The 9,831-nt window shown below is 51.8% G+C and overlaps 1 protein-coding gene across 2 annotated transcripts in view; it reads left to right on the top strand.

Moving 5' to 3' along the window:
- Padi4 (peptidyl arginine deiminase 4) overlaps positions 1 to 9,831 on the top strand; it is a 31,190-nt gene that overhangs the window by 11,908 nt on the left and 9,451 nt on the right. For both annotated transcript variants that reach the window (XR_004120673.1, XM_031376949.1), the window contains exons 4-10: positions 764 to 831; positions 2,335 to 2,452; positions 4,193 to 4,318; positions 6,020 to 6,198; positions 6,278 to 6,381; positions 6,518 to 6,629; positions 7,620 to 7,727. Coding sequence is in view for 1 of the 2 variants with exons in the window: in XM_031376949.1 (XP_031232809.1) it covers positions 764 to 831; positions 2,335 to 2,452; positions 4,193 to 4,318; positions 6,020 to 6,198; positions 6,278 to 6,381; positions 6,518 to 6,629; positions 7,620 to 7,727 (815 nt within the window). In the remaining variant the exon portion in view is untranslated. The remainder of the gene's footprint in view (positions 1 to 763; positions 832 to 2,334; positions 2,453 to 4,192; positions 4,319 to 6,019; positions 6,199 to 6,277; positions 6,382 to 6,517; positions 6,630 to 7,619; positions 7,728 to 9,831) is intronic.

The following is a 9,831-nucleotide window of genomic DNA, read 5'->3' as shown; positions in this document are numbered from 1 at the left end:
CAGGGGTTAGGGGTTTTTATAGGAAAAAGGTCTGGGGGAACAAAGGAATCAGTGTGGCTATACATGATCGGCTAGTTCAAATATCAACTAGTACGTGCAGAACAGAGTGGAAAATTCCTAAAGTTGGTGTTAATCTGAGTCAACAGAGCATCTGACCTTAAACTATATCTAAGAGGATCAGATGGCCCACTACTCAGTGTCTGCCCAGACATGACCTTGCATTTTTATTCTTCTATATCTTCCCGGCCTGCTAGTTCCCAGAATGTCTTAACAGCTTGCTTAATTTTGCCCAGGCTTATTTGGACATATTCGACCTTGGTCCACTGTGTTTTTCTGTAATTTTCTCATTAGCCAGCACAAGTCTCAAATTTAACTCTTTCAGTATGTGAGACCTACAGGTTTCATGTCATTGATGGATTTCATTCATGAGTGTACATTTAAATTAGATGAGGCTCACTCCAATGCCAGACCCTGTGTGGAGATTTTACATTTAATCCTTACAATAACCCAGTGAGCTTGCCCCGAGATCCCATTTCACAGATTACAAAACTGAGTGACCTGGCAGGGCATATGGAGGGTTCACTGGGGTGGCTGGAACTGCTTTGGTGTCACAGCATTTGGAGGCCCTGGCTCTGGCCTCTGAATTGAGGTGTGGCTTTTCGGGGACAAACCGGGGGACATTCTTGAGGGAGACCTATCCCTCAGGGCCACCCTGGGAGTCCTGGGCTTCACCCTCACCAGATCTCCTCTCTTGGGATTTCAGAACTGTCCCTGAGCGCAGATGTCACCCGCACTGGCAAAGTGAAGCAGAACGGAGCCGGAAAGGATCAGGTGAGGCTCAAATGTCAGTCAATACTTCAAGGCCTTTGTGCTTTTCCATGGCTCCCCCTTGTGGTGATGAGCTGAACAACATCTCACGTGAACTTGTAAGAAACAACCCTTCCCAGACTGGCCCTGTTGGCCAGGTCCCCCAACCCCACCCCCCAGGCGTGGGAGCTTGACCTTTTGGCTTGTGTATACTCCATCTCCTTTACCAGAGCATATTTACAACCAACGATGGGCTCAGAAGTGGGGTTACCCTACAAGCTGAAATCTATAGAGTCACCCGGGTAATAGAGAAAAAAAAATCACATAGATGGATCTCAGCTGTGGCTCATAAATACTCCCCAGACCTCAGTGACTGGTGGATGAGTCCCATGGAGCTGTGTACAGAGACGGGTGATGATGGAGACGGGACGAGAGATGAGGGTAGAGGGGTAGAGGGAGAGAGAAATGAGGTGCAGTGGGGAGTGTGTATTGCGGAAGCATGGCTGGTTGGGGTGCACAAAGGGACCTTCACACTGTCAGCCTAGGGCCTATGGGTGAACTCCAGGGTGTCCCTGCAACCTCAGAACTTCCGCATGATTTTCCATTTGAGGCTAGTATACAGGTTTGCAGACTTCAAATGATTGGCCCCTTTATGGGGTACATCAGCAGTAGGGGAACAGGCTGGGCATAGTGGCACATGCCTTTAATCCCGGCACTCGGAGGGCAGGTGGATCACTGAGTTCAAGGCCAGCCTGGTCTATGGATGGAGTTCAAGGACAGCCAGGGCTACACAGAGGACCCTGTCTCTAAAACAAAACAAAAACAAAAACAACAAAAAAGTAGGAAGAAGGGGAAGTGTGGCTTAGAGAGCTTGCGTAGCGTTGACTTCCTCTGATATTATATCATCTGTCATATTATGCTAGATCTCTAAGGGTGGGCCAATGGTGCCCAGCACTAAGACTCAACACTCACATTGGAGAGGAGCAACCATGTGGTCACGTGAGCATAGCTGTGTGGATTAGAATCCTGATGTTCTTAATGTTCTTGACTCTGTTTCTTTGTCAAGCCAACATTTTTAAAAAGGCTTTTGAAGTGTATTTTATTAGCAGGCTCCTTTATTTAAAAATAAAGCAAAGTAAAAAAGAAGAATTGGGGCTGGGACGTAGTTTAGTTGGTAAAGCTGCTTGCCTAACGTGTTTGATGTCATAGGTTGGTTCAACAACCCGTAGCACACAGACTGGCTCTGGCGAAACAGGCCTGTATCTCAGAGGTGGGGACAGGAGGATTAGAAGTTGAGCTAACCTTGGGTAGAGTAGATGTTGTCTTTAACAAATGCGCACATTCTGCATTGGGGGCAGATTTGGTTATATTTGAAACCATCAAAAAGCCACTCTTTAAGCCAGGAATTGCTGGATGAGAAAAAGCCAGACAAAGGGAGAGGAGGGAAAAACCAGGGGCTTGCCTCGCAGGGGCTGATGGGATCTGAGAGACTTCCTGACAGTGGCCTTACCCTCCTGATGTTCCCAGAGTGCCTGGACCTGGGGCCCAGGCGGTCATGGCGCCATCCTGTTGGTGAACTGTGACAAAGAGAACCCCCAGGCCTCCACAATGGACTTTGAGGATGACAAGGTCTTGGACAACAAAGGTAAAGATGGAAGACCTTGGCCAGCTCTGGGGAGAAGACCTTTGTTCTTCAACAAGGTCCATTTGCCTATGAGGCCTTGTCATAGCCTCTGTATTCGGTTTAGCGAAAGCACATTTGTGTTAGCATGTCCATGTTATAGGAGAAGGCGTGGAAAAGCAAGTGACCTACCAAAGTCATACGTTAGTCAGAAGAGAGCAGTGTGGGCTCCTGGAGCCCCAAGAGGCTCTGCTTCCCATGGTGGCCCCTGCCTGACCCACACATCTGTGCTTGGCTCAGACACGGGGCCCAAGTCAAATAAAAAAGGGTGCTGGTCCCCAAATATCACACAAGACCCAAGCACCTAAAGGATGGGGAAGCTGAGGCACAGAGAAGTTAAGCACACAACTTGTGAGTCACACAGCTACCCAGGCGCAGGATCAGTTTCTGAGGCCCAGGGAGCCTGACACTTTGGTGGGTTTGAGAGATTTGAGGACAATGGTGGGGGCAGCAGGGTCTCATGGATACTCATCCAGGATGATGGGGTAGCCCAGGGATGGAGGGAGAGGTGACCTTCCCTAGGGCGGGGGATGCTAAGGAACTACAGCTGAGGGGCCAGGGCCAGAGCTTGCCTGGGAGTCATAGGATGGTGTAAAATGACAATGTGTCTAATGTGTACTGCTGGCTGGGGCCAGCGCCAGGGACATCCCTAAAGGATACTCACCGATCTCGACCTGTGGCCACTCCTGAGGCTCCAGACAACAGTAGCTGAAGATATGCCATTTCATCTCTCCCCTTTGGCTCTCTCTGCTCTTGCTTACTGATAGAGAAACTAAGGCAGTAAGAACTGAAGGAGTAGCCCGGCGGTGGTGGTGCACACTTTAATCCCAGCACTTGGGAGGCAGAGGCAAGCAGATATCTGAGTTTGAGGCCAGCCTGGTCTACAGAGTGAGTTCCAGGACAGCCAGAGCTATACAGAGAAACCCTGTCTCGAAAAAAACAAAAACAAAACAAAAACAAACAAACAAACAAACAAAAAAAGAACTGAAGGAGTTCCCCAAGCTCACCCAGATCCAGGTTGAGCCCACACCCTTGCCTCCTTCACTGGGGTCCAGCCAACAGCAGTGAGCACTGGTGTTTCCCCAGGGTGCCACGTACCACCGCTGTTCTGGGCGCTCTCTGTGTTCCGGAATTTGAGTTTCAGGGTCACAACAAGAAACCAAATGGACATAGGAGGTGTTGTTCTGAGTTTCTATACTTATTTCACCCTTTCATAGATGTACACAGATAAACCTTATAGACACGCTGAAAAGAACAGAGCCAGGGGCTGTGGAGATGGCTTAGTGGGTGGGGGAGTTTGCTACCATGCCTGATGATCTGAGTTCGATCCCTGGGTCCAGCATGATAGCCAAAGAGAACTGGCTGCAATTGGCTGCTACAAATTGTCCTCTGACCTTTACCCATGTCCAACCTCTCTGATGTACATACATGATAAATAAATGTGGGCTGGGGCGGGGCTGAGTGGCTGAGCTCTCACCTTGCACAATTAAGACTCCAGACCCAATTTCCAGGGCTGCAAAACAAACAAGAATAAGTAAATGTAAGAAACATTTGAAAAAATAAGCCACAAGTAGCCATTTTAAAATGAGAAAAGAAAGCCAGGCTCCTTTGTGGTGGGGTGTGGAGGAGTCTGGGCTCCACGAGGAGGCACCTGGAGGGTGAAGGGCCCTGGGGACCATCATGGCCACATGCTCCTTGTCTCAGATCTGCAGGACATGTCTCTAATGACCCTAAGCACGAAGACTCCCAAAAACTTCTTCGACAAGTATCAGCTGGTGCTGCAGGTACCCAAGGCCAGGATGAGCAAAGTGAGAGTCTTCCAGGCCACACGTGAGTCAGCCTGGCCTTCCCTGGCATCTTTGCCACTCTGCCACCATGTTCCTCCCTGTCCCCACCGGATGGGGCACTGCCCTGTCCCGCTCCCCTTTGGCAAGGAGTTCCCAAGAACTATGGTGTGCTGGTTCTGGTTCTGGCCTGTGAGGTGGGCAGGTGAGGTCAGAGCAGGCCTCAGCCCTCTGCCTTCCAGAGGCAACTCGAGCTTGTCTCAGTTGGGAACAAGGAAGTGACTTCTTCCGGTCATTGTCCACCAGTTCCCTTCTCCCTCTTTTCTCTCCTTTTCTCTCTCTCTCCCCCTCCCACTCTCCCTCTCCCTTTCTTCCCCTTCCCTGTCTCCCCTCTCTCTTTTTCTTTTTCTTTTTTTAAGAGTACACTGTTGCTGTCTTCAGACACACCAGAAGAGGGCATCAGATCCCATTATAGATGGTTGTGAGACACCATGTGGTTGCTGGGAGTTTAACCCAGGACCTCTGGAAGAGCAGTCAGTGCTCTTAACTGCTGAGCCATCTCTCTCCAGCCCCACTCTTTTTCTCTCTCTCCCCTCCCTCATTTCCCTGCTTCCTCTCTCCCTCTCACCCCTCTGTGCTCTTCCTCTCTTTTTCTCTCTCTCCCCTCCCTCATTTCCCTGCTTCCTCTCTCCCTCTCACCCCTCTGTGCTCTTCCTCTCTTTTTCTCTCTCACACCCTCCCTCTCTCTCCCTTTCTCTCTCCCCTTCTCCCCTCCCCCACTATGTGCCATGCCCCCACTTGCTGGGAGCACTTCCACTCGGACTTCGGTAGCTCTGCAGCTCCTCCTATCCTGGCAGTGCCAACCCCAGTCCTGAGCACAGGGCACATGGCCATGAACTGAGTCTTTGTCCCATTCACTTTCATGATGGTGGAATAGGAGGGGTGACAGGTAAATAATTGAGACAGCAGTGTGGGGTATGGAGCTGGGTACAGAGAGGGAAGGTCAGTCAGAAGAGACTGCATTCTGAGGAAGGTGCAAAGGCCCTGAGGTGGGAATGTGCCTGTGTGCTTGAGGGGGCCAGAGAAGCCACTGTGAGGTGTGCAAGGTTTAAAGTGGTGTGTGGATGCCCAAGGGGAGGGCCGTGCACCAATGCCTCTGCTCCCCAACACACAGTGGACAGCAGAGGGCTTTCCGGGGCTCAGTTTGCTCCCACTTCCTTCCAATCTTAGCTAAAGTAACCATATGATACTTTATATTTGTGATATCTTACATGTATATATAATATTTATATTATATAATGTACATATATATATGACACACATATTTATATGATAAAATGATGACATCACTCTGCCTCACACTCCTATCTAGGCCTTGTCACCCACAGGAAACCCTCCAGTTTTCCTGTCACTGAGTTAATTGGTGTCTGTTACAGATGATAGCCTTTGCTCTTCCCTGGTCACCTAGGAGACAGTGACAGTGCTTGGGGACAAATGAAGGTACCAGTCAGCGAATGAATAAAAGAACTGTGCAAAGTTCCGAATGGTGCTGGCGCCTGCCCTTGCCCTTCCCGGACCCCTCTCCTCAGGGGGACAAGGTCCCAACTGGAACTTAGTTCCCCCTACACACCTCCAGGGGCCCTTGGGTAGTGACACGCAGGGACCCTGGGAAGGCACCTCAGTACTGAGGAGAGGAAATCAGAGCCTTGTCGCACACTAGGCCTAAGTGTACTTCGCCTCTGTCTAGGGGGCAAACTGCCATCCAGGTACAAGGTGGTCCTGGGACCACAACAGTTCTCGCACTGCCTCGAGCTGCCCGGTGGCCAGCACAGCACAGACTTCTATGTGGAAGGCCTTGCTTTCCCTGACGTTGACTTCGAGGGGCTCATTCCCCTCACCATCTCCCTCCTGGACAAATCTAACCCGGTAGGCCTCCACCTAGGGGCGGGTTGGGAGGCATCGCACCCTGCCTGCCATGACCACCCTTCCCATTTCTCCCCTCCAGGAGCTTCCTGAAGCCCTGGTGTTCCAAGACAGTGTGACATTTCGTGTGGCCCCCTGGATCATGACCCCCAACACTCAGCCCCCCCAGGAGGTGTACGTGTGCAGGTGAAGCTCTGGGGAAGGGGTGTCTTGGGGAGGGGCACCTGAGGGAGGGGCCTCCAGGAAGCCAGGATTGGCTCTCAGAAGCCTGGAGAGAGGGACAGATTGTTATCATTGTTAACCCCGTGACCTCCCTTCCTAGGATTTCTGACAATGAAGACTTCCTAAAGTCACTCTCTGCTCTGACCAAGAAAGCCAAGTGCAAGCTGACTGTGTGCCCAGAGGAGGAGAATCTGGATGACCAATGGATGCAGGTACTCGGTCCCATCTGCCTGAGGCCAAGGGACAGACACAGACCTTGGGCTCCTGGGGCACAGCCCCAGCTTTGAGGCAATGCTTCCTGGGGTGGACTGAGAGAAAAGAGCCTCTGAAGGAGCCTCACCGGGGAGGGGACAGGGGGTCAAGCAGAGAGTTCATTTGACAAAGACAGTGAACTCCTGTCCCCATGCCTGTCCCTGCCTCTCATCTTGAGCCTTTATCCATGTCCTCTCACCCATGACCCAGTCCTCCATCAGTGGCCAGCATGAAGGCCGCCCCTCTGTGTATGCCATCCCTCCAGTGGGACTGTGTCCCTCCCCCTGTCTGCCAAGTCCCACCCTTGTCATCCCACCTCTGTGATATAGGCTGATCCCTGGGAAGCTGCACACAGAGTCCCATCTTTCAGCAGGAAATGCCCAGGGTTTCCATCCTGTAACTTGTCATAGTGACTGTGTCTGTCCCCACTCCCTCTCCGCATAACTGCCAGAGGTCCAACGGCCTCACTAGATTCATTCCTGAAAACCCATGCACCACCTACAGGGCTGGGTGGGTCACCTGTCTGCTCCCGTGACATCCAGGAGGCTACTCCCACTTGGGCTCAGTAAACAGCCTTCCCAGGGGAGCCTCTGCCTATTCAGGTAGAATACCGGGAGCACGCTGGGTTCCCCAACATTTCCCCTACCACCTCTAGTCACCTCCACACTGGATGTTCACTGTCCTCCAGGACAAAGCTCAATCACCACATCCCAGCCACAGCCCTGGGTTCCCCCCACACCCCCAGCCGAGTCAGGGCCTCTGTCCTATTCATTTTCCCAGAAGGCTGTGCAGGACTCCAGTCTGTCTGTATCCTCAGGGCCATTTCTCTGGGCTCTGGTGTTATGGAGAATTTGTTCTTGGTTGCAATAGATAGGGTGGGCCCGCACCACATCGGCCACTGGGTGCCAAGACTGGGACACAAACCACAAAGCCTCTCTGTATCCCTCCAGGATGAAATGGAGATCGGCTACATCCAGGCCCCACACAAGACACTGCCTGTGGTCTTTGACTCCCCGAGGGACCGAGGCCTGAAGGATTTCCCTGTCAAACGAGTCATGGTAGGAACCCTGTAGGCCTTGCTAACACCCAGCCATCCAGTGCCCCTGGCCCTGAGGCACCCTCCACCCTCTCCCACCCCCCCTTTCTTTCTTTGTTTTGTTTGGCTGGCCTGGAACTTACTCTGTAGACCAGGCTGGTCTCAAACTCAGAAATCCACCTGCCTCTGCCTCCCAAGTGCTGGGATTAAAGGCATGTGCCACCACTGCCCAGCGGCGCCCTCCTTTCTCAATCCACCTCTCCCCACCCCTGAGTAGCCTGGTCCTCAAAGCTGAGTTCCTGGTCCAGGGGGACCCAAGGGATGGTACTGGCTACCTCAGCTATTACTCTGATAAGATCTGGTTTCTCAGAGCCTCACCCCACATGAGTTCAGCCGGTCTTTGAGATAACCTTGTGAGGGGCGCCCTGGGCTCCCAAAGAGCGCTCTTGCCACAAGGCAAACCATGCCCATCTCTTGGGCATGGTTTGTCCTTTGGGGGCTGCACTGGGGCTGTGGTGGGGGTTCAGGATCAGCCGGACTTTATCAGTCACAGTCAACACATCAGGGACTTTGAAGTGACATATTGGTGAGTCACACTGGACTAGCCTGGCAGATGGATGCCAACTCAGCCTAGGTCATCAGCATCATAAATATAAATAATAGTATGTTTACTGAGCCCACATGACTTCAGACACAGGCTCTGGCTCATTCCCTGTGACAATCTTTGATAGAGCTGCTATCAGTGGGTCCATTTCCCAGAGGTAGAAACTGAGGCTCAAGAGGGATGACATCAGGCCTCCCGTATTGCTTCTTTGCCATCCAAGGAGGACCCTAGCTTGCACTGGGGCCTGGAACCCTCAGACAAAGGAGTAACAAACCGTACAGCCATACATATCTTGCATTTCAAGGAGAGAGATAGTAGTCCACCCCATGCCAGAGGCTTGGGAGGAAATGTCTGTCTCATCAACCTTTTGCCTCTTCCTGGCCAAATCCTGTGCCTTTGGCCAAGGTGTGCTGGCTAATGGAAGAGGAAAACTCATCCCTGTCGTGAGTGGGAGCACCACCCAAGGCTAAGACTTTGTGCCCTGACTCCCCCGACCCTGCCTGCCATAGCTGCATCTTACCACTTAGATATTCCAAAGTCCAACGTCCTTGCTCTGAACCGGACTCCCAGGGTCCTGTAATGCAGACAGACCTCAGCACAGGAACCTTCCCTCCGCCTTATCCCGCCTTGGATGGAAGGAGGCCGCAGCAGGTCCTTGGCTGGGTACACCAGAGCGACAGGGAAACTGTCCCCAGCGTGACACCACGACTTCAAGTTTGCCCATTACTCCCTGACCCCCAGGACCTTGGCATATGCTATATGCCATTCCCTCCACCAGGAATGCGCCTCCCTGTACTGGCGCTAGCTGACTTTCAGCCTTCAGGTCTGTCTCAGTGTCAATGTCCTACCCAATGATGCTGTCAGAGGCTCACGCCAATGTCACAGTTTACTTCTCCCTTGCTGATAAAACATTCTGACCAAAAGCAAGTTGGGGGAGACGGGGTTTTTTGGTTTATACTTCCACGCCACAGTCTATCAGTGAGGGAAGTTGAGGCAGGAGAAACACTGCTTATTGGCTTGCTCTCTATAGCTTGCTCCACCTGCCTTCGATAGGACCCAGGACCACTACCAGTCCAGGGCTGGCATTGCCTACAGTGGGCAATCATTAATCAAGAAAATGTCCCACAGCCTTGCCCACAGGCCAAACTGATGGAGGTGATTTCTCAGTTGAGGTTTCCTTCTCTGCAGATGATCTTGTATCAAGTTGACGAAAACTAACAAGCCCTTGCCTGCTGGGCATCTTCCCACCTTGCCTGCTGGGGTCTTCCAGCGGAGTATTTTGTTACATTGTCTCCAGCGCATTTGGTCACTTCTCTTCCTGGCCAGGGTGTGGTGCTGCCTTGCTAATGCTGAATGTGAGCAGACAGACTGTGACCTGCGTGGTACTGTTCTTTCAGTAAGAGGTTGGGAAATTTCACATCCACAGGCATGGTGCATCCAAAAGCTCAGTCCTGAGGAGGAAGAATCTGAGGCTAGTCAGGCTTGTGTAGAAAACCTTGTCTTGAAAAAAAAAAAAAAAAAA

The sequence above is a fragment of the Mastomys coucha genome, unplaced genomic scaffold (assembly GCF_008632895.1).
Source record: "Mastomys coucha isolate ucsf_1 unplaced genomic scaffold, UCSF_Mcou_1 pScaffold18, whole genome shotgun sequence".
Taxonomy (NCBI): Eukaryota; Metazoa; Chordata; class Mammalia; order Rodentia; family Muridae; genus Mastomys; species Mastomys coucha.
The sequence above is the reverse complement of the archived record's forward strand: the minus strand, read 5'-3'. Positions and strand labels throughout refer to the sequence as shown.